Raw genomic sequence first — 24,476 nt, 5'->3', positions numbered from 1 at the left:
ATCTTGGGTGTGTAACTCCCTTACCCTGACTAGAGTGATGGGTTATGCCTGGTTCAGGTGCATTCCCTAGCCAACCAGAAACCCCATTTCTAATGCTTACTATCAGTCAGGTGGTGGTGTAGCTGTATAAAACGGATATTGGACATGTGCTCTCTCTCAGTACCATATTCAATAACCAAGTAAAATCAACACCTTTGCTACCCTGCACGTAACCATTCAGTCCCTTTCTGGCGTAATCAAGATCCACCCAAGAATGTTTCTGCAATTTTTGGTTATCCCTGAATCCAATGTGGCACCTTTCAAGAGAGAGCCCAAACTTGAGAACAAGGATGACTTTCATGGAGATGTACTTTATCTGGTACTCCACCTCCAATGTAAGTAAGGTATCCATCCCCCCTGCAGGAATTTGTTTACAGAGTGATGCCGATAAAAACTCTTCTGGGACCTTGTGCATCTTGAGGACCACTTCATAGGCAGAAAAACATTTTTCAAAATCATCTGCTATCACTTAGCTGGACACCTGATCTTTAGGCATGTGGATTTTCTTGTCCCCCTCATACACTTCAAGTATGCTGTCAACATTACTGATGGATTCCTCTTCCTTCAATCTGATGCCCAACTCTGTGAGGCTCCTTTCATAAACCAGTCACTCCAAAGCAAGATTTTCCTCCATGTGCAGTTTATTTTCCTCCATCTTGAGCTTGCCCATCTGTAGATGAACCTCCCTCTCTGCCAGCTCCTCTAGGGACAGGCACTGTGAGGACACACTGCTCCCTGCTCTGGGAGAAAGTTCTATGGCAGGGGCCGGGAATCATAGCCCTCCCCTGAGTGCTGTATTTCATGACCTTCATCCAGGCCCCCTTCCCTGCTCCTCCACTCATCCCTCCCTTCCTCTGCTGGCTGCAGTATCCAGGGACTGGTGGACTTCCGCCCAGGCCCTCAGCGCTCAAGCTTTCTGGTGTTGTTCTTGGCTGGAAACCTTCTTCCCTTACAGAACTCCTTGAGCTCATCCAACAAGTAGCTCAATCTCCATCCTTTCAGGTGTGATTTCAGGCACAACAGTAAAGTAAAACGAGGGTAAATTTGAAAAAAGCAAAAGAACTAATCAACGAAAAAAAAAATTAAAAATTGAAATGGTCTCAGAATATTTATCTTGGATTTTAGTGCTTCAAAAAATCACAGTACGGCTCTGTACAAACCCGCGGACTCCTCCTCACTGTTGAACACCAATGTAAGACATTTGATTACTGTTTGAGGGGATGAAATGCTACTCGAGCAGAAACCACAATTCTTGTCAGGGTGAAGCCACCAGAAAACTCCAGATAAATGTGTGCTTAAATGTCTGGTGGCTTGGCACAAAAGCAGACAGGCAATGTGTTAGGTATTTATGAAGCACTTCAAACAGAAATAAAGTGAAAAACAACATAAGAAAAATCCCATACCAATTTAGAAAAATAGTGTAATATTTATTCAATATTTAAATACCAAAACAACAAAAAGCCAATCAGTAGAACTGTAAATATGCAATTTTAAAGGTTTCAGGTAAGTATAATCTAAAAGCACAAAGGGGTGCGAGACTGGGTGAAAGTCATAAGTCAGGCCGAGTATCGATGAAACACGGCCGGATACAGGGACCAGGTTAGTCCTACTTAGAAAAAATTACCTGCTCAAAATCCGGCATGATAGGCCCAGTTTATGGTGGAGAAGAGCGCAAGGTGTACGGAGAGTGTCATGGATGGTGATTGCTTCAGCGTGAAGAACAGGCTGGGTGTTACAGACGGTTATCACTGTAGCACGAGGATCCTGTTGGGTGTCGCGGACGGTCATTGCTGGAGCTTCCATTGGCACTCACAGCGGGCGGTTGGTGCTGTGCTCAAAGTGCAGATCTCTTGTTGTTGGTAGTCGCTGTAGCATGAAGAAATGAGGTCAACTGAGCTTTGCCTTGGCTTTCAGCATGGGTGGCTTGATCTTGGTGCAATAAGGCTCTTTCACAGTTGCAATAAGCCCAGACCTTCAGGGAGAGCTCAACTAATGCCACACTAGGGGCCTTATTTATGAAAAGTGACGCATCGCTGCATGAAAACAGCGATGCGTCACTTTTCACTGCGCACTCCTTGCGACACCAATGATGCATCATATTTAATGTATGACGCATCATGCCGCAAGGAGTTACAGATACGCCAGTATTTCTGACGTATCTGTAAGCGCAAAAGTGACGCATTGCTGGAGTGAGTCACAAAAGTGACGCAACTCCAGCAATGCGTCCTTTCATATGGGGAAAGCCCCATGTGAAAGGGCGTGCGTCAGTCTTACGCCTGCTGTGAGGCAGGCGCAAGATTTTGACGCAACGGCGGCCTAAAAGTGACGCAGTGAAATCTCATAGATTTCACTGCGTCACTATTACGAGGCTTTTTGCGGGGGAACGCCCCCTCTGCATACATTATACCTGACGCAGGTATGATGTGTCGCAGGGGTTTAAAAAGTGACACATCTACCTAGATGCGTCACTTTTCAAATATGGCGCAACAAGGCACATGTTTTACGCCGCCGATGCGTCACAAAAAGTGACGCATCAGCAGCGCAAAACTGACACAAGGCCTCATAAATGAGGCCCCTAGGATTCCAAGACCTGAAGGGCACCACTTGGGGATGCGGGACTCACTCCAGCAGAATCCAGCCAGACTCAGGCATGTCCAGTTGCGGCTTCAGGCAGCCGGTCAAAGGGGCAGTGGCAAGGGCCCCTGGAGCTTCTTATGTCCCTGCAACCCTAATAGGAGGTCAGACAGCTGATCCTTGACGTCACTTCAGGCTGTGAGAAAGAGAAAAGTTCCAGTCTTCCTTATCAGCAAGCAGGGCCGGCCTCGAGCAGTTGGATGTCCTTCTGCTTCAGTATCCACAGATCCAGGCGAGTACTGAAAAGTTGGGTCTGAGGGTCCAATATATATACCTGGCCTTTGATGTAGGAGACGTTTCTAGAGGCTTCCATCCCTTGAGGTGTCTAAGGCTTCCTCCCTGGCTTGTCTAAGTTCACAAAAGGTTAGTGTGAAAGTGAAACCCTTGGTGATGTGCAAGTGAGGTAGGTAACAGCTTCTTCTCCTCATGTAAATTAAATGTGCCAGTTGGGTGCAAGCCTATGTTACCATGTTTTAGGTAGGGAGCACAAACAATTTAGTAGTGGTTTGCAGTGGTAAAGTGCGCATAGTCCTAAAGCCAACAAAAATTAGATCAGCAAAAATGGAGGACTGTTGAGGCAAAACATTTGGAAGGAAGACCACCTTAAGGCTGACATGTCTAGCATGTGTCCTATATTTATAGAGAGTAAAAAACAAACATTACTTCTAGTGTTCGTGTTTATGCAATATGCTCAATTCTTGGAGGGCTGGCATCACGTCCCACCACACTGCTGCAGTCTGCGTGCAATATTTAGCATTTTATGTATTAATTGTGAGACAAATATCTGTTGTTCCATTTTAATAATAATCACTACACTAATGTAGCGCACACTGCGATCAGGCAGAACTTTAAGCACTGATAATGTAGTAACTGTGACTCCAACTCAATGTTACTCATTGTATTGACCTCAGAAAGATGACAATCTAAGTGGGTCCGCCAGAATCGGGCCCTTTACAGTGGATACCCTGAGCTACCTAATGGCGCCTGCAGGAGGGACAATGAAAATACTTTACTGAAGGTGAGCAAAGGCAACAGAAAACTTCGAATAGAACCACATTGAAGCCACCAGCAGCTACCTGTTTATCAAAAGTAATCTATCATTTTCACTTCCCTTATGACGTTTATGTACGTCATAAAATGCCTTGAAACCTATCAATAAACACTTCTTTCACAGGACCGTGCCTATGAGAGCGTCAAGATACCATTGATTGGTGAATGAATGTTGAGTTACGCAATACGCAGCTCACTATACCATAGTATCTTAAAAAAAAAATATATATATATATATATATATATATATATATATATATATCTGTCCAGTCAAGATACATTGTGATTGCATAGTTGTATTTATGTAGCGATTACTACCCCTGACTTGGCGTTGTAGCGCTTTGCGGTGTGTAGCACCCACTCCAGAACCCGTGATCAGAGTTTGATAGGCGGTTAATAGTTGTTGTGTGTTGCCCCAAAGCGCTTGCTCTCGAAGAGGTCTCCGGAGCACTATGCAGAAGCATCAGTTGTTTTCCATGCCTGCAGGAAACCTTTCTGCACAGAGTCCACCGTCCCGGGCCGTGGCGTATAATCTCCCTTCCTTGGGTATCAATACATCGGCCCTTATAGGCGCACGCGCTGTCGTTTCTGCAGAGCAGCGCTCTTCCGCTGAATGGGCACCCACGCCGGGCACAATGCCCACTGATTGTTCCAGGGCCCGGCTTGGATTTGTTCTGAAAAGTTAGCTCAGGGCTCATTGAAAATGCCCATCTCATCATTTTCATTCAGCCCCGGGGGTGAATGCAGCATCGGCATCCCTGGCGTTCTGGAACCTGCGGCCTGGCTCCGATTGGCTGGCTGGGAGGGGGGGTCACGTGCCCCACGCCTGCCCCGCGATGTGCCTCTGAGAATTGTTGTTTGCACTAAAGGATTTGCCACCATCAACAGAAATGTTAAAGGGATAACTTTTTGGAATGCCGCCTGCTCTGCCTTTCGAGCTGTGCTCAGCGTAGGAGAAACAGCTTCTTGTCGGCTCGCGAGCAAGGCCTTGGGCCAGGTAAGTCGTTCTGCGTGCAACTGCACCGCGCTCATACATGACGACATACACCGACACACCTGCACGCTGCAGACAATCAAAACGCTTACACGTGTATAAAATCAGAAATTAAAGACGTGGCCCAACCAGTCTGTCGGTGTCCAACTACTCAGACTTTTGATGAAAAAGGGACGTAGTTCAGAATTCTGTGTGGCGGGCAGGGGTATGCCATGGCACCTCGTGGGCAACACTGGGAGTGGCTCATCCAATGAGAAGACGTAGCTTGCGGGCATTAACGTAGGGGCATTAACTGCTTTTCTTTGACTGCATTCTAATATCCGTGATAATGTGGATCAGGGATAGAAATAAGAGGCGAACAGTTCGTACCCTACTTTTGTTCATGAGGTGCCAGCCTGCGCGTTATAACCCAGGCAATTATTAGGTTATTTGACATGCAGTAAATTGTGGCACTTTGTGCAATGTGTGGTTCGCCGTTGCATGCCAATTTGTGTGCATTGACTGTAGACCGAGTCAATAATACGAGTTAAAAGCCCATAGCTCTCCTCTCGCAGCTGTACCCTTCCCGGCCCCACACCTGTACAGTGGGCAGAATAACCAGTCTCCTGAATTAGAATATACAACTACTGGTTCTGATGATAACATACAGCGCTTCACCCCACACGACTGCCGTTTCTAAGCGCTGTGCCCAGGTGTTTCTGCAGCAAGGCCCTGTCTTTTTGGCTTCGAACTTTTGAACGTGGCTTTGGACCGCGTCTCCTGGTGTGCAGTGTGCGAGCACAGCTGGCCACTGCCTACACTGCGAGAGTATCCGTGCACGCAACACCCTCGCACAAGGGAGGGCTCCCGCCTGCCCGCCCATCTCTCTCATACAGCAACCCTACGCTACATTTAGGGCTAGGAACCGCACATTAGTCCCCCGGTGACCTGGAGTCAGCTCTTAGCCCCACACACGTGGCAGGGGATTTATTCAAAGCATGCGCCCCGAAGCACGCTCTGGCGGGCAGGAAGCGCTTCTTTACTTGCATCATTAGCTTTGCTCTGGTCAGAGATAGGCCTCATCTCACTCCGTGTCATCACGGACATTGTATGCAGTCCTGAGCTGTGATGTAACAACATGATACATTCTGGCTGCTGTATGCCTGCGGTATTAGTATAGCATAAACCTAGTCAAGAGACTAAAATCAATGCTACTGTCAAGGAGTGAGATGGGAGGTGACTGCTTTCTGTGAGCAAGGTGTTACTGCTTTGTGATGTAGTGTTCTTTAAAGAGGTGGGTCTTCAACTGTTCCCTAAACTTGAGGAGGGATGGGGCAGTCCTGAGGGGCAAAATAATATTCACCCATATCTTGTGAACATACATGGGGAAGGCCGTTGCCTTTTCTTTCCTGCACTTTTCCAATGCCATGGAATGGTTGTGTAAGTGATCCAGATAAGGGTGGCTACTGGTTATGATGACTTTGCAAGTACTGCGGCTGGTTTTGAAGATGGCGAGGACCAACAAGAAGCGCCAGTGTTGTTTCATCAGGATGGGATGATGTGGTCAGATTTTTTTTTAGTGCAGGACGATTTCCCGTGTATTGGGGGCTGTGACACGGGTGAGTAAGATGGAATAGAGGGTGCTATACTACATGGTAACAAAACTTTTGTTCTATGAAGACACTTGTCCAACCCTGATGAAGTCCTAAGGGCCGAAACACGCTGGCTGACCTGATTGAAATTTGTTTGATAAAAAAATGCAATAAAGTTGGATTTGAACACATATACAAGACTTCAGAAGAATTGAATTACATTGAACTGTCTCTGTGGGATACTCATGGGCATCATAATATATGGAATTATTTCAATGCTCAAATTGAGTGATACTTATGTTACATTGTACGCTCTTTTTTTAGTTGTTGTACTAATGGGTTTGAAGATGGTGAGGACCAACAGGAAGAGCCAGTGTTGTTACATCAGGATGGGATGATGTGTTCAGATCTTTTTTCAGGACCTGCATGAGTTACGGGGGTCTGGGATGCCAAGCAATCGGCTGTTGTCATCATCCAGATGCGAGCGTATATGGGCTTGTACAGCAGTAATGAGGTCTCTTTCTGGGAGGAACAATTTCCCCTTCTTCAGCTGCGAAAGTATCGGGTCATTTTTGTAATCTTTGTATTCTTCGTAATGTGAACCCCCAGATTGAAGGGGGGTTCTCCGGTGAAAACAAGTGACATGGCAATAGGGGAAAGTTGAGGTTTGAATCTGTCCAGGATGTTGTAAGTGAGCTAGGGTTGGACTAGCTGTTGCTTGGAGTTTTTGCAAATAACAGTCATTTGTGGGGTTTCGCTTCAGGAAGGCGCTGGACACCCAGGTCCGGACGAGGGGCGGGCTCTGATGAAGGAATAGGATACCTGAAGTGGAGATAACGTTCACCTGAGTGTGTAGCATGAGCATGTTGTGGAATGCTGCAGCTGTTATTTTAAATAGAGCCCAAAGATGCTCCATGAATAAGTTGAAGATGACAGGACACAAGATGGGACCCTGGGAGGACTGGTGCTTGAGAGCTTCTAGCCTTGCTTTGCATCCTTGGAACTAACCAAAAGCAGTGATTTGGAAGTGGAAAAGCCCAGGGCTGGAAATAGTGTTTCTGATGACACTGAGAGAGGTGGCCATCTCAGGACTCATTTGACCTTCCTTGCCAACTTAGACACCTAGAGCTTCCCTTCACCTACCTCCCCAAACCAGGGATGTTAACCGTGTGCATGAACATTCCTGCAAAACCTAGAAGGTTGAGCAGAGCAAGTCGCACTGCTTGCTGCACTGTACCTACTGTAGGACAGTTCACCTCTGAAGTTATATATTTCACACATGGTGCATTGGCTTATTCGGGAGGAGAGGTCACAGGCCAAAACCTGTATTGGAAGCAGCTTTCATCCTTCTGGGGTCAATAAAATGACATATGTTGAGATGGGTGTAAATAGCACTTTTGTACATACACTGTATGGATTCGTGCAGCTAGGGCAGTTGATGTCACCCAGGTCTGCAAGGACTCCCCGCCAGTGGGGCACACAGCCTGGAGGGGCAAGTACAGATATTGCCTATTGTCAGCTGTGGGTTTCAGGCTCGAATCCTCTCTTGCAATTTAGAATTCTGTGTTTCTCTTGGTGTACAAGCACCATTAAAGTGGCACGAAGCATTGGCTGGCAAACTGTGTTTTTTGGCATCATGGGTGAAACAAGTTACTGTTGCCAAAGACATTGGTATTCATTTGCTCGAGCTCATGTATTCAAACCCATGAGTTGCAAAGGAACCCACTGACCTATGTTTCTGGTTCCAACCCTGCTTCTGGCAGGTGGGCAGGGCGGTAGCTTCTGGAATGGATGCCACTCCTGCTGAGACATCCGGACCCCTCTGTGCATCCTTCTAGCCATTCGTTTCAGTCGTTTACTCGGGTGGCACTGGAATAATCATTAGAAAGCCGGAAAGTTGCGAGCCCACTGCGGCGGAAATGACAATCCATATCATGACTGCTGAGGAGTGAAGAGGAAGGCAAAGAGGGTCTGCACATCTCTTGCAGAGCAAAAGGACCCAATGGCAGCGCCGTGCTGGTCCATTTGGGGTGTAACTGTGGAAACTGTGGGCCACATTTAGGAGAAGTGACGCATCACTGCGTGAAAGCAGCTATGCGTCTCTTCTCAGTGCGCCCTCCTTGCGACATATTGGATGTGTCATATTTACAGTATGGTGCGTCATGTCGCAAGGAGTTACAGATACGTCAGTATTTCATGACGTATCTGTAGGTGCAAAAGTGAGGAATTGCTGCAGTATGTTACTAAAGTGAGTCAGAGGAAGCACAAAACTGTCGCAAGACCTCATAAATAAGGCCACGTGGATTTTGTTTTTTGACAAACGGTCAATGTTCTCTATAAAAGAACTACAGTCATATATTAGTGTTCATGCTTTTTTGGGATAATGCAAACGACCTCTGGTCTGACTTGTCATGCATCGCTACCTCAGTTGACTGAAACATCCACAGAGTCCACTCAATGCATCGTTTTCCTTATATAGCATTCCCTTCTCAGTATTACAACATCCACATATCTGTCGCATTGCAGGTCTTTACCAAACCTGTCCTGCATTGCTCCCTCAGTACTGAAACACCTATAAGGCTCACACAAAGCATCAATTACTAGACTTGCCTTGCACTGCTTTCCCTGTCCTGAAAGATTCACTAATCCCACACAATGCACCTCATTCCTGACCAATAAGGTACCAGCATTTCTGTGCAGTAACAGGCATGGAATTCTCACAAGCAGTGCTTAATTTGTGCTGGTGTTTGCCGGTGCACCACACTGGCAGTTCTAGACACCAGCACATATTTATAACAGCCCACCACATGGTGGCACTGTCTACGTTTTTTAAACATCAGCAGACGATTTAACAATACAAAATAAATATAAATGATTTCAGCATGTTCAGGCTATTTCTGCAGCTGTCGATGGCCAGGATTAGTCCATATTGACCCGTTTGCATGAGTGTGGTGGGAAATAGGCAACACTGGTACTACCATTTGGCAGCTCTGACAGGGAGAGCGGGTGGTGAAAGCAGCAGTCGCCTCCGGAGGAATATCTGGGACCCTACCAAACACAGAAAAGGTCCCAGGGGTACGTTTATAGACCCTATCTGTTAAGCCCCCTGAACAAAACTGACACCAACCCAAAATTAACAGAGAGTCCAAATTGAACAATGTACCTGAATATACAAAGAGGAAATGGTTCTAACTAGAACGAGTTCCCATCAGTCCACCATCGAGACTGCCCTTCATCATCTGGGATCTCTTGTGTAGTTGTAAATCACAATCAGAGGTAAAAAAACCTGTGCTGGAAGGTGAATACACCATGCGCAGGAAAAACCATCTTGATGCTGATGTGATAGGAATAGCGTATCCTCCTCCCTACGATAGAGCTTAGAGGGACGACCGGTGCACCGACGGAGAGTGCGGTGCATCCACTACCTGAGCTCGTGCCAGGTGAGGTGGAGCTGTTCCTTCCCATCACGTGGGATGAGAAGATGATCGCACATACACTCTCAGGTGATATGGTTTAATTCAGCAGTAGCACTAATGGTCCTGAAGAAGCAGCAGGGGATCTCTAGACCTCACTAGTCTGCAGAAACATGTCGACCTTATATCCTTTTTTAGTGGACATTTGTTATACCACTAATTTGCACTGTTTTTATTGATTTAGGAGTGTGAGGGTTTATATTAAAATTACTGTCCCGATCACGACCTAATTTTAGAGCCTTTTCTTTCTCTTTTCACACAATCACAATTTTCTAAGCACTGCTATTCAGTTCACCACAAGATACGCTATTCCTATCACATCAGCATCAAGATGGTTTTTCCTGCGCATGGTGTATTCACATTCCAGCACAGGTTTTTTTACCTCTGATTGTGATTTACAACTACACAAGAGATCCCAGATGATGAAGGGCGGTCTCGATGGTGGACTGATGGGAACTCGTTCTAGTTAGACCATTTCCTCTTTGTATATTCAGGTACATTGTTCAATTTGGACTCTCTGTTAATTTTGGGTTGGTGTCATATCTGGGACCCTGACATTCATTTCCCCCCAAATTAGGTACTACTCACGGGACCTCTTTCTGTGCCGGTCACATACTTCTTGCTCCGGTACACTGGCACCCCCGCTTTCTGTGACTATCACAGGACATGGACAGTAGCCCCACACAAGGCATTAGGGCAGAAAGATTGAAGCGAATATTTCTGTAGCAGCAACAGACCTATATCGTGTAAAAAGAAACGTCCATTTTGTGGTTCTCTTCGGAAGCAAATGCTGCTGTTTTTAGCCCCCTACTAGTTCTTACCGATCAAATTTACTGCTTGCCATTAAAAAACAATGCAGTCGAAAGTCACGGGATTGTGTCATGGCACGTTAAATTCAGCCCTCCCTCCTTCTACAGTCTCTGAATTCAGAATCAGAATGAGATATTACCAATATGAGTTAATTACAGTACTTCACAAGAGCTGGACGAACAATTACAGAAAAAGGAGTTCTCTTTATTGTTAAAACGATTGCATACAGTCCATGCAACTCTCCGGTGCGAATCCATGCAACATGCTTAACCCTTTCATTTCGGGTGGGTGCACATCTTTTTGCCAGAGCTTTCTTTCAAACTATCAGAATGGTGTTGCTGAAACACATGTTCTTCTTTGGTCTCTTTGTACACGGAGATTACTCTTGGATTCCAAAGTTTTGGGGCACAAGTACATCTGTGTGACCATTTACCACATGTGCAGTGCATTTCCCTGAGCACTTCTGACAAAAGCCACTTCACCAAGTCAGTATGAGGACTGACTGCTAATGTCCAGCAGACGTTCTACTTATTTTATCAGCCTCAGAAATATGAAAAGATGAGCCTGCCCTGCAATCATTTCAAACTGGCGCAGCTTTGCGAGTGTGGTGGTGGTGGAGGGGGGTGGGAGGGGCAGATGAAAATAAGTTTAAAGAAGAGAAGGTTCATGAGCTTTTGGGGTTGGTGGATTTAAACGAATGATGCAATAAGAACAGTTTTAAGCGCTTCTTGTCACACTTGCATTACTAAGCACTGTACATACCAGGGTCGAGACACATAAATCATAGAAAAGAGGCAGTTAAACCTTCGAAGTGGAAGTTTTATGTTCAAATCGGGAGTATAGCCAGTTTTATGTCGTTAACAGTTTTTTCAAGCTTTTTTGCAGGGATGTTTGTAAACACAGTTATTACCTCTGAACTGCACTGCTCAGATTACAGAACATGACGCAGGGAGCATCCTAGCTGGTGGTCTCCTTTCCTAAGTGTCTATTTCTCCTGCATGTCATTTTCTGGTCACATCAGTAGGTGTCACTGATGCAAACGCCAAGCCAGCGCTAGCAATTTTTTCACCAGATGTCATAGTCTGACAAAAAAGTGGCAGTCACTGGTTGTTACTGCTTCACGTGTTATAATCATTTTCCTTCACTAGGTATCGCTGCTGTATGAAACTTTGCACTGCTATCTAGTAGTACTGCAGTCTGACTAGCCCCGGGCAGTAATTGCTGTGTTTAACATGAACAATCCATATTTTGGGTTAGCGGGCCATATCTGCAGTAACCTACCCTGCAAAGGAACTGGAACAAAATCACCACGGACCAAATCTCCGCATCGCTCCTTCAACACACCCCAGCCCCCTCTTCCAACGCTAACGAAGCCGCCGCCAACCTCACCCTATGGTTATCCAACACCGCTGACACCTTAGCACCACTGAAAAAACGTCAAAACAAACCTGGCAGCAAGAAGGCCTCATGGTTCAACGATGATCTCAAGAAGTCCAAGAAACTCTGCCGCTCCCTTGAAAAGGCCTGGAAAAAAGACCCAACCACCAGCACCAAGGACGCCTTCAAAAACGCCACCCGCACTCACCACCAACTAATCCGAAAAGCCAAGAAAACAGCATTCAAGGATCGACTCGACAACAACGCTCACAACAGCAAGGAACTTTTCAACATCGTCAAGGAATTTTCCAATCCCTCGGCCAACTCCAACGACATCACACCCTCTCAAACCCTCTGCGACTCCCTAGCCTCATTCTTCCACAACAAGATTGCAGACATCCACAACAGCTTTGACAACCAACCCGGAAACCAACCCACCCTACCATCTGCTGATCATCATCCCCCCATGAACACCCTTAACGACTGGAACCCAATCTCCACTGAGGACACCATCCGACTGATGAATTCCATCCACTCAGGATCCCCCACAGACCCATGTCCTCACCACATCTTCAACAAAGCAGACTCCGCCATAGCACCGCACCTCCGAGACGTCATCAACTGCTCCTTCAACTCCGCCACCTTCCCGGAAGACTGGAAACACGCTGAACTCACCGCCCTTCTGAAAAAACCCACAGCGGACCCCACCGAACTCAAAAATTACCGCCCCATCTCGCTTCTTCCATTCCCGGCCAAAGTCATCGAGAAAGCTGTCAACAACCAGCTCGCCGCCTTCCTTGAAGCCAACAAATCCCTCGACCCCTCACAATCTGGCTTTCGAGCCAAACACAGCACTGAGACCGCCCTCATCGCAGCAACAGACGACATTCGAACTCTACTGGACAATGGAGACACAGTCGCCCTCATCCTCCTCGACCTCTCTGCAGCATTCGACACAGTCTGCCACAGCACCCTTTTACAACGCCTCAATAACATCGGAATGCAAGGAAAAGCACTTGAATGGATCACCCTGTTCCTCACCGGAAGAACCCAGAGAGTCCGCCTTCCACCATTCAAGTCCGAGGCCTCTGAAGTCATCTGCGGCGTACCACAAGGATCCTCACTCAGTCCCACCCTCTTCAACGTATACATGAGCCCCCTCGCGGCCATCGCACGCCAACACAACCTCAACATCATCTCGTACGCGGATGACACCCAACTGATCCTTTCCCTCACCAATGACCCCAGCACCGCCAAAACCAACCTACACGAAGGAATGAAAGAAGTTGCCGAATGGATGAAACAAAGCCGTCTGAAACTGAACTCAGACAAAACAGAAGTCCTCATCTTAGGTACATCCCCCTCTGCATGGGACGACTCCTGGTGGCCGGAAGCCCTCGGAAAAGCACCCATCCCGACTGACCACGCACGGAACCTAGGCGTCATCCTGGATTCTTCACTCTCAATGAACAGACAAGTCAGCGCCGTATCCTCCTCCTGCTTCAACATTCTTCGCATGCTCAGAAAAACATTTCGCTGGATCCCCTCCGAAACAAGGAAAATAGTCACCCACGCTCTGGTCACGAGCCGACTGGACTACGGAAACACCCTCTACGCAGGTACTACCGCAAAACTCCAGAAGAAACTCCAACGAATCCAAAACGCCTCAGCCAGACTCATATTAGACATCCCATGCAACGTTCACATCTCTGGTCACCTTAAAGACCTCCACTGGCTACCCGTCAATAAGAGGATCACTTTCCGACTGCTTACCCACGCACACAAATCACTCTACGACATCGGTCCAGAATGCCTCAACTCACGACTGTCCTTCTACACCCCCTCCCGCCAACTACGTTCTTCCAGCCAAGCCCTCGCCACTGTACCTCGCATCAACAAGACCACCATGGGAGGCAGATCCTTTTCATACCTGGCTGCTAAAACATGGAACTCTCTCCCCGCTTACCTTCGCCTTACCCAGAACCACCTAGCATTCAGAAAGCAACTTAAAACGTGGATATTTGACAAATAATTCTCCTCCCCTTCCTAAGCGCCTTGAAACCCTCCGGGTATGTAGTGCGCTATATAAATCCTTTGACTTGACTTGACTTTTCCTTGATGAACGATGATAGAATTATCTTTCGGTGCAGAAGGCAGCTTTCAAGGACGGCACCAACAGGCCTTCCTTTAAAACTGCGGAGAAAGTTGCCCATGTGTGTTCAGGGATACAATTTCTGTAGCGATTGTGGGTCTGGATGTGGATTTGACATGTGACTGATTGCTGCCACTGTTGTCTTTTATGGAATTAAATTGCGGATAGGCGCGAGTGTTGCTGTGGAGTGTTTGCAGTTCACTGAAAAGTGCTCTGCGTTTGTTACAGGCCTCACTGGTAGCGCGTTTGTAATAGTTAACCTTGACTTCTGTGCCGAGTTGTCTAAGGGTGGCTCAGGGTTGTTTTCGGAGGGCCACACCCCCCGACTGCCACCTCCATTTCTGCTCCAACAACGGACTGGTCCATTAGCTGCCACGGAGCTTTAGAAGGGAGTGAATGGCTTGGGGGTTTGGGATCAGGGTTGAGTGAAGCATGGATATTGGCTCTCAGTTAGAGCAAGAGGTGGGTGTCTTGGAGAAGGGTCTCGATGTCTGCTTTGGGTTGCATGTGACAGCCAGGGCTGTGTGGCCTTCCTGGTGAAGTCACGAAGCAAGCTGTAGAAAGATATGCACAGTATTACAGTATTTGTTTTAGCTTTTGTTGGCTACAGTGAGTTGAGGAGATGTACCATAGGTCGAGGGCTTTGTGGTCAGTCCATCGAGATGTAAAGGAGGTGCCATGTGACACTGGTCATTGATGGGCAGATGTCGCCCAGGATGCCCTCTTGCTGTGGATGAATGAATGATTATTTCAGAGATGTCAGTGCTGACCAGTCAGCGAGGGGAGCCACCCTTTACAGGTTTTGGGCAGATGTTACTGGACAGTTTGAAGTCGCCAAACAAAGAGTTTGCAGAGTTGGCGGAGGCTGCAGTTGTGAGGTCTTGGTGTTCAACGTGGGGCTGGGCATGAGGTCCATACATAAGACTACGCAAAATTGATACTTTCAAGTACCTGTAGCTTCCCAATTTCTGGGGTTGGAGTTCATTTGGAGTAATTGGCCCAAAATGTAGTCCGGCACCACTTGCAAGGCAAATTAAATCAGGTCATATTTCTTGAAGTCCTTATTGAAGTGCAGAGTCTTGATACTTGTTCAATTGCTTTTATTTTCTTATATTTATATACCACAATCAAATTTTGGGACAATTATACTTAACTCTGCGGTGGGAGTGGTGCCCTTTGACAGGGGGTATCTTTGGACTGACACACGAAATTCATTCTTTCTTAAATATTGATTGGTCTGTATACATTTGGAGGTTGGTGCTGTTTTTGGTTTGTCTGGACCACTGTCCGGTTTTTGGTATTCATTTGGAGTAACACTGAACCGCTGACAGAATCTGAAAGACCTGGACGTACCAAGAACAAAAGAAAACATTGTAACAGCCCAGTAACTGATACACCTGTATGCAGTTCAAGTACAATAGTAACACAGGCTCTTGAATGTTAGTAGTAACCAATATTACCTACCACTTATGCTCCGGATTTCTGAGAAACACTTAGCCCCCTGCACTCCACCCTACCTTAGAGGAGGCAGACTTGCCTGTGGGGAAGTATGACATGTATCAGACAGATGTCTTTGATCCCAACTCTGTTGAATGTTCATACCTAATTCATGGTAAAGCTCAAGTGTTCGGTCCATGCTGTTCCTAAAAATACTCTGAAATGCTTATTTTTTGCGGAGAAAGCCGTGCATTACTCTTGGTAAGCAGAGTTATAACCAATGGTTTAGTGACTCCAGTGCTAAGAAGCTGCTTTCATTCAGAATTATGGTCTTTAGAAAACCCAGGTAATCTAAGGTAACCTAACTTGACACACCTGACCCTAACTAAACCTAAACTGACCTAACAATTAACTTAGTGTCCCCTATTCTACCATAACTTTAAATAACCCAATTTGGGCTGTCGTGTACAGAACAATTTTATGGTTGTAACAGCTTTTATTTGTAAATGGCATTTTTGTATTCACAAAACTCAAATTGTGATTTGATAACACACTACAGTATCACAGTTTGGGTTGGAGAATACATACTGAATCGGCATTTGGAAAGAGAGTGTTAATGGTGTCCCTTTCAGAACCCAATTTTTTTATAGTTCTTCTTAACGTTTCACAACTGAAATCCACAGCAAAAAAATATTTTACCACCTACTCAAAAGAGATAGTAAGTAATTCACAAATGGGAAAAGGTTTTTTTTGGGAGCTGGTAGTGGTCCAAGGGACAAATATTTGTATAATTTTTCATTTTATTTTACATGCTTCCCATTTTCCTTTAACCCGTTCTGCGCTGATGACAGAACCGCTCCATCATCAGCCTCGGTAGCGCTGTGCTGATGACGGAGCGGTTCCATCATGGCCCACTTGCCGCGGGCTGTGCGGCGCGGATTCCGTGCCTGCGCTGGGCATTCTATTGAGCGGGCGGGGCTATGACGGAACCGCTCCGTCATAAGCACAGCGCTACCGAGGCTGATGACGGAGAGGTTCCGTCACCAGCAGGAGAGCGCCGCGCGGCCCCCCTATACCCTAGCGCTGCGGCAGAATTGCCACGCAGCAAAGGGGTTAAGGAAAACGGGAAGCATTTGAAAAACAAAATATTACTTTATTTAGAAGCAATCAGAGACGTGGTAGTCTGCTGACCCCACCCAGCAGGTCACCATGTCTTTGACCCTAGCCAGTCGTAGTGGGTCATAATTTGTGATCTTCCTTATGCATATTAATGAGGTAGGTCGAATTGCGATCCACTTTGACCCTGTATTTTTGTGAACTGACCTATACATACACAAGCCGGTTTTTGAAATACCAATGCATTCGGTAGAAGTCGGTGCCCAGATTGCGATCGGTTCTAGCAAATCCATGTTAATATATTGCAAATAAGAAATTGCAAATTGATATTCGTTATTATTCACAATGAACGATTTCCTATTTGGAATTTTAGTACAAGAGGGCCTTAGTTATCCTAACGTTACCTAACCTACCCCTTAACTTAACATCCTCTACCCTACTGTCATCGAAGAGATTTAAATTTACCTGCCTTGTTGTTAACTAGTTTATATACCCTTCTCTACCGTGACCCAATGTAAGCAAATGACACTTCCCTAACCTATACCGTTACCTAGCTTCACCCAAACTAGTATGACCTAACCGAATTTAACCATTCTTTACTTCCTCTTTGCAGACTTTTTCTTGTTTAGGTGTCAGCGCCCCCTAGCCGTTCCTGATATGATGTACAGTTTCATGGGAGGAGGCCTCTTCTGCGCATGCGTGGGGAACATCCTGCTGGTCGTGTCCACCGCCACAGATTACTGGATGCAGTACCGCCTGTCGGGCGCCTTCGCCCACCAGGGACTGTGGCGGTACTGCATGACTGGAAAGTGCTACATGCAGACCGAAAGTATTGGTAAGACACAGCTTCTTATCTCAGCTTCTTCCAGCGCTTTGCCTCTTCAGTTTTTGTTCATCAAGCATTTAATGCAACATTTTGCATGCATCAACTAAGGCCAGATTTGCAAAGATGTTACGCAAGGCAATGCAACGCAGCAAGACAACTCATTACACTGCGTGACAAGGAGAGAGCCGGAATACGCCATATCTACTAAGACGTGACTCAGTCCTGCTCTCACCCTGCAATGTGATGCTGTGTGCTTCCTAGTGCCAATGAAGGCACCCGTGCACCATGGTGTAAGGGAGCCTGGATTATAGATAGGATTATTTGTGTGCAAGAAGGGTCAGCTTTCAGCCCAAAAACAATCCTTAGAGGCATTTTCCTCATCGACGTATGCTACGAATGAGGCGCACACAAAAATAGGAAATAACAAGGAGAAATAAAGACTTTTCTCCCCTTTATGTCTCTGTTGGGAAGGTATACCAATTTGATGCATTCCCAAGTTTACAAGTCTTTGCAACTTTCGGAATGTGCGTAAATCCATGGGTGGATGCGTGTGAATGCCCACGCTCCACCCATGAAACGCCTCCCTAACACAAAGTTACACAAAGTAGCGATGTGCGCTACCTTGCGTTACTTTGGGATTACTAAGGCGTGCAGGGCCACACAAGGTGGCTTTGCGTGGCTTAGTAAATCCCACTAAAGGGATTTCATAGGCTTGTGTCACTCTGTGAGACCCAAGTGCAGCGCAGTCTGGTCCAACTGGTCTCAATTTCTCTTTGTTCATTGTTTTTTTCCCAGCAGACACTGCCCCAAGAAAGTGACTTTTCCTAATCTCCATGGAGGCAAGCCCTCCGATGCAAATAAGGGGAAACCGAGTGCCACCGGTGCACTAAGTGCACATGTGCATTTATGATAACAGGTGCGTTTAACACCTGCATCACCTTCTTTACTGCCAAATTATGCTTTGACTTCAGTGAGTCTGACTTGCATAAGACAAGTTCACCAGTTAATGAAGAGCCCTTTTGAGTATCTGTAAATAGCTCAATTTTACCCTCACACGGCATTGTATCGTAGTAATATACTGATTTAATTAAGGATCCTTCAACGACTACACAGTAGTTTTTCTCTGCACAGCCCAAGACAATGTTACTTTGTTTTTATGAATCTGTTTTCTCTATGCTGATGGTAGAGCAGCTGCAATGGCCATGAAATGGGGGCAATTTACATTAGATCTGGTTAGCCGTCCCGATGATGACTTTCCTTTTTGTGTCTGAAACATCAACAACACCCTTCCAACGAATCATTTTTGTGAATTTGTCATAATCTTCCATATTCATGTGGAATCCATTGAGGTGCTGTGACATTATTATTCAGCCATTTTGCAGCTGCATTATGTACACCACCCTGATGAACAACCATCTGCCAAATGCAGAGACCAGTGAGCTGACCACTGCCAGCTCACTGGTGATGTCTGGACCTTGAGAGAAACTATCATCAAAGTGGTTCCTCTGAAGGTCCAAGGAGTTTTTGCTAAACTCTAAATTGGGCCATAAATCAGCTATTTACACGCAAACCACAAGCTTCATGGTCTATATCTTGGATATGCTGCTGATGTGTCCTCTAATCGATGGCCTATTTGTACGCAAGATGCATAAAACTTTAGGCATCTCATACCACTGTATAAGTTGTATTTGAGACTGTAGTACAGATATTGTATGAAATAATATGTCTACCATGCACCTGTGTCGCTGCAGCTTGGCAAGCAAGTGTTCCAGGAGTGAAGACCATTTTTCACTTGCTTCACCTGCTATTGTCTTTCTTATCATCCCTCTCTGCTCTTAGCTTACTGGAATGCCACCAGAGCATTTATGATCCTGTCGGCCCTCTCCTGCTTTGCTGGCATCATCGCGGGCATCCTGTCCTTCTCCCACTTCGCCACCTTCGAGAGGTTCAACAGGTCCTTTGCAGCAGGCATCATGTTCTTCGTATCTAGTAAGTCACGCTCTGCAAATGATGTTGATAGTCTGTGTTTTGCAACTACTCCCTGGTGGAAACTCCACTGGGAGATCTACAGATGATTCCCATTAAGTCCAGTCTATCACATATTGCTCTTAGGTTATCTATTGTGCCTCTATGGAAATGTTGCAGTTTCTTCTCCTGATTGGTTATTATTGCTTCCTGTGGCTGCATTATCAAGAGTGTCCTGACAGATCAACAAGCGTGCACCCCTGATTTTTGTGGTTGCATGCACTTGCAAGGGCTCGTCTATAATACAGATCGAGCCAGCACAAAAGGGGTGCTTCCTGTAGCTCTACATCAGTGACATGTTATTGATGTGGGTGCAGAGGCAGAGAAGTCGTCAGGGGGGCCCTGACCGGTTGGCACATAGACATGATGCACAGTAAGTGTACCACCTAAGGCTGCCCAATGAAAGCATGGAAGGGGATTTCACAGATTCCCCAGACATCCTCTTGCAGGCATGTGCAGTCACTTACTACACCCACCCTGCAAGAAGATCTCTGTCCTCCTTGGAACTGCGGGCTGCATTGTGGCATGCACTGTGAAATGTGGACCGGTATCGTAAAACAATTTGTGCCTCTTTCACAAATGTCCTGCCACTATGTCGGGAACAAGTTCACTGCTGTGCGGAGGGCAGGGCATTCATTGTGATAGGGCGCACTAACCAGGGCAATGAGCCCTATGAAAAACATGGGCCCTGTTGGATAGTGAAACTGATTATTAATGTTTCATGTGTTATAGTTTTAACTGGCATTTTTATTTAAGCAGTATAATTTCCTTGTTTTTCAAAGGACATTTTAAAGTTCAAATTAGAAGCTCAAATGCCCATTCAATACAAGTGGAAAGCCCCAACACATGGGTTAGCCCATGTTAAAAGCTTTGCTTACTTTTTAGGTAGGCAAATCGTTTGCCAGGGGCAGATAATAAGCACTCCTGGTGAGATTGTCTTTTAAAGTTTGGAAACAACCACAAACATGCTTATAGTTGTGATTAGAAACCCTCCACGCGGGCATTCACCAATTTATCATCAATCAGATGCCTTTCCATTACCGTTCAACTCCTAATGCTGAATTTAGAGAAGAAATACAAACTACTAAAACCCAACAGTTTTCTTGGTATTATATACTGGGGGGCAGGTTCACAAAGATTGATGCATTAGTAGGTATGACTTACTCATGTAGTACTCCTGTGAACAGGGTCCAGCTCAACCCAGCGTGAATACATGTATTATATATCGACATTGCAGGGGAGTTATACTTGTGACTATGTGGGTCATTCACAGATTTCTCCGTTGGATATGGGTATGCAAGGCTTACAACGCGCGCGTTACCACGACCTACCATTACAACGCGGTCGTAACAACGAAAGATGTTACCACGCAATGCGCTGGGGGGCGCTCAAGGATAGGAAATGATTTAATTTACTATCCCAACACCTTCCCTACTATCCACGGGGACTGGTGTTGGAATAGTAAATTAAATAATTTAATTTTGCGCCCCCCAGCGCAATGCGTGGTAACAACTTTCGTTGTTACGACCGCGTTGTAATAGTAGGTCGTGGTAACGCGCGCGTTCTAACGACATACAACCTGGATATGTTGGTCTACTCATGGTATAACCACTGTGAACTAACTAACATGGACTGGGAGTGGTACAGTCCATGTATGGACATTGGTGTTCCCCTCCAACCCTCCTCCCCCCCTCCCCCCCTCCCCCCCTCCCCCCACGACTGGACCCATCCCGGTTTGGCAGATCTCACTCATTGAAATCAAGCTGTAATATGCTCAGTAAAAATAACAGACAAGGACTCAAGTTTCAAAGTTTCCTTCAAGAATATTAGAACAAATTACATAAGATGGATAGTTAATCAGTTATCATATTGGCAAACAAATCAGAAGCAAAATAACTTGTCATCATATCAAACTTTATTTCAGCACCTGGCCAGAAAAGCGCATAGAAACTAATACATCAGTACTCTAAAACATTAAAACATCACAATACATTTAATTAAGAAATCCAGGATACAAATATGTTATATTAGCAGCAATGAGTGATAGTCATTCGATAAGGCCAAAAATAAAATGATCAGAAAAAACATACATTAACCGGGGAACCAAGCCCATAATTCCAAACAGCACATATTTCATATATACAGAGGCCGTTGCATGGTAGAATTTAGAAAGCAAACACATCCTCAAACCTGTGCTGGTGACAGCTGAGCAACCTTTATCTGTCTGCATCTCCACATGCTCAGTAAAAACGAGAGACAGCAAAGACAATTGGTGGAGTTGTGTTTGACCTTAAGATCCTAGAAGCAGATCTATAGTCCCTACCACCCAGATTACCGCACAGTGCAGGAGCCAAGACCTCCTGGGAGCATAGTAAAGTGGGCAACAGAACAGAACATGATCTATGGATTCCTTACATTTAGGGCAAAAGGGGAGGTTTGTCTCTGGTTCTGAGAAGGGATGATGCCATCTCGTGGTCAATGTTCGGAGAGGCAAAGCCCCTTTCTGGAATTTAATGTACAGAGTTCTAGCTGCCGGGGGCGCAATTTGATCCATGTACTCGTCCAGATGGCAACCATCTAGAAAAGCTAAAGCGAAGGAGCCTTCCCTCTCAGTCCAAAGGAAACCACCATTTACCCAGCTCCAGCACATTCTCTTTAGTGTAGACTTGGATATGCACCCAGCGATTCTCACATCCTATCTCTATGAAACAACGTTTAATGCACCCCAGCCATGGGATTGTAATGCCCCCAGGAAGATTTAAAATTTCTTCTACTCCCCTCCAATACAGCATTCGGGCAACTGGGAACCATATCCTCCTCCAGTACAACAATGGTCTAAGTCTAACTCTGTGGGCAAGAGATCAAATACCCAGATGTAACCCAATTGGGACAAGTGGGGTACTGAAAGGGAGGTTGGTAAAGAGATGTCTAAAGAGATTCTCCACCAGCTCTAAAGCATTGACATTATTATGTCCCCAGAGTTCCCAAACATATGATGCTCCCTCCAGGGCTTGAAGATTGTAGATTTGCAAGACAGGGGTTATCGAGCAGAAGCTAGAGTCCTGTAGAGGTCTCAAGAGGAATGAGACCAGCCAAAATATTCATTAAGTGTATACGCTTGATATTTAAAGGTGCAAACCCTCTCTAGTGGAACACGATTAAAGGCCGGGTGCGACCGGGTTGAATGGCACAGGTGCAAAACCATGTACTTGGTTTTGCTAAGGTTTATCTTTAGCCTTCACTATCTGCAGAAGACACCAATCAATCAATCAATCAATCAATCAATCAATCAATCAATCAATCAATCATAACATTTGTAAAGCGCACTACACACCTGCGAGGGTCTCAAGGGGCTGGGGGTGTGTGGGGGGGGGGGTCCTGCTAATGATCGAAGAGCCAAGTCTCGAGGAGTCTCCTGAAGGCCAGTAGGTCCTGGGTCTGCCGTAGGTTGGTGGGGAGAGTGTTCCAGGTCTTGGCGGCGAGGTGGGAGAAGGATCTGCCGCCGGTGGTCGTTCTTTGGATGCGGGGGACTGTGGCAAGGGCGAGGCTGGCAGAGCGGAGCTGGCGGGTGGGGGTGAAGAAGTTGAGTTGAGAGTTGAGAGTTGAGGTATGCTGGGCCGGGCTTGTGGAGAGCTTTGTGTGCGTGAATGAGGAGCTTGAAGGTTATCCTCTTGTTGACGGGGAGCCAGTGCAGGTCTCTCAGGTGTGGTGTGATGTGGCTGCAGCGGGGGATGACGAGGATTAGATGCGCTGACGCGTTCTGGATGCGTTGCAATCGCCTCAGGAGCTTGGCTGACGATCATGCGTAGAGGGCGTTTCCGTAGTCCAGCCTGCTGGTGATGAGGGCCTGTATGACTGATCTTGTTGTCTCGGTGGGGATACACTTGAAGATCCTGCGGAGCATTTGGAGGGTGTTGAAGCAGGATGAGGAGACGGCGTTGACCTGTTTGGTCATGGAGAGGGTGTAGTCGAGGATGACCCCTAGGTTGCGTGCGTGGTGGGTGGGTGTCGGGGCTGGTCCTAGGGTTGCAGGCCACCAGGAGTCATCCCAGGCTGAGGGGGTGGAGCCAAGGATGAGGACCTTTGTCTTGTCCGAGTTCAGCTTCAGTCTGCTGTTCCTCATCCATTCGGCGACAGCCTTCATTCCTTCATAGAGGTTGGTCTTGGCGGAGTGAGGGTCTTTGGTGAGGGATATGATTAGCTGGGTTTCGTCAGCAGAGGATGAAGTTGAAGTCGTGCTGTCGGGCGACGTGGGCGAGGGGTGCCATGTAGATGTTGAACAGCGTCAGGCTGAGGGAGGAGCCCTGGGGTACGCCGCAGATGATTTCGGAGGCCGTGGAGCGGAAGGGGGGAGGCGGACCCTCTGAGTTCTGCCGGTGTGGAAGGATGTTGTCCAGGCCAGGGCCTTCTCTTGGATCCCAGCGTCGTGTAGGCGGGTGCGTAGTGTGTGGTGGCAGACCGTGTCGAAGGAGGCTGACAGGTCCAGGAGGATGAGGGCTGCTGTTTCTCCGTTGTCAAGCCGGGTCCTGATGTCGTCCGTGGCGGCTATGAGGGCGGTCTCGGAGCTGTGGTTGCTGCGGAACCCGGACTGGGACGGGTCCAGGATATGGTTGTCCTTGAGGAAGCGGGTCAGTTGTTTGTTGACAATTTTCTCTGTGACCTTAGCCGGGAATGGGAGCAGGGAGATGGGTCGGAAGTTCTTTAGGTCCTTGGGGTCCGCCTTGGGTTTCTTGAGTAAGGCGTCGATCTCGGCATGCTTCCAGCTTTCTGGGAAGGTTGCTGTCTCGAAGGAGGTATTGATTGTTTTCCGAAGATGGGGTTACGATGGCTGTGCTGGCTTTGTTGAAGATGGAGAGCAGGCGGTTGGTGCAGGTGGTGGTCATGGGGGCTGTGGTTGTCGAGGTGATCGTGACGTTGAAGCTGTTATGGATGTCGGTGATCTTGTGGTGGAAGACGGTGGCCAGTGAATCGC

At 46.7% G+C, this 24,476-nt stretch overlaps 1 protein-coding gene across 1 annotated transcript in view; it reads left to right on the top strand.

Annotated features, from left to right (window-relative positions):
- Positions 1 to 4,660: 4,660 nt before the first annotated feature.
- The window catches only part of LOC147701179 (lens fiber membrane intrinsic protein-like), a 36,798-nt gene continuing 16,982 nt past the window's right edge, over positions 4,661 to 24,476 (top strand). The window contains exons 1-3 of the mRNA XM_086929934.1: positions 4,661 to 4,720; positions 17,267 to 17,488; positions 19,319 to 19,468. Of these exons, the coding sequence (XP_086786060.1) occupies positions 17,311 to 17,488; positions 19,319 to 19,468 (328 nt within the window). The 5' untranslated portion in view covers positions 4,661 to 4,720; positions 17,267 to 17,310. The remainder of the gene's footprint in view (positions 4,721 to 17,266; positions 17,489 to 19,318; positions 19,469 to 24,476) is intronic.

Source organism: Lissotriton vulgaris, chromosome 7 (genome assembly GCF_964263255.1).
Source record: "Lissotriton vulgaris chromosome 7, aLisVul1.2, whole genome shotgun sequence".
In the NCBI taxonomy this organism is placed as follows: domain Eukaryota; kingdom Metazoa; phylum Chordata; class Amphibia; order Caudata; family Salamandridae; genus Lissotriton; species Lissotriton vulgaris.
Note: the sequence above shows the minus strand (reverse complement) of the source record. Positions and strands in the feature narration are given on the sequence as shown.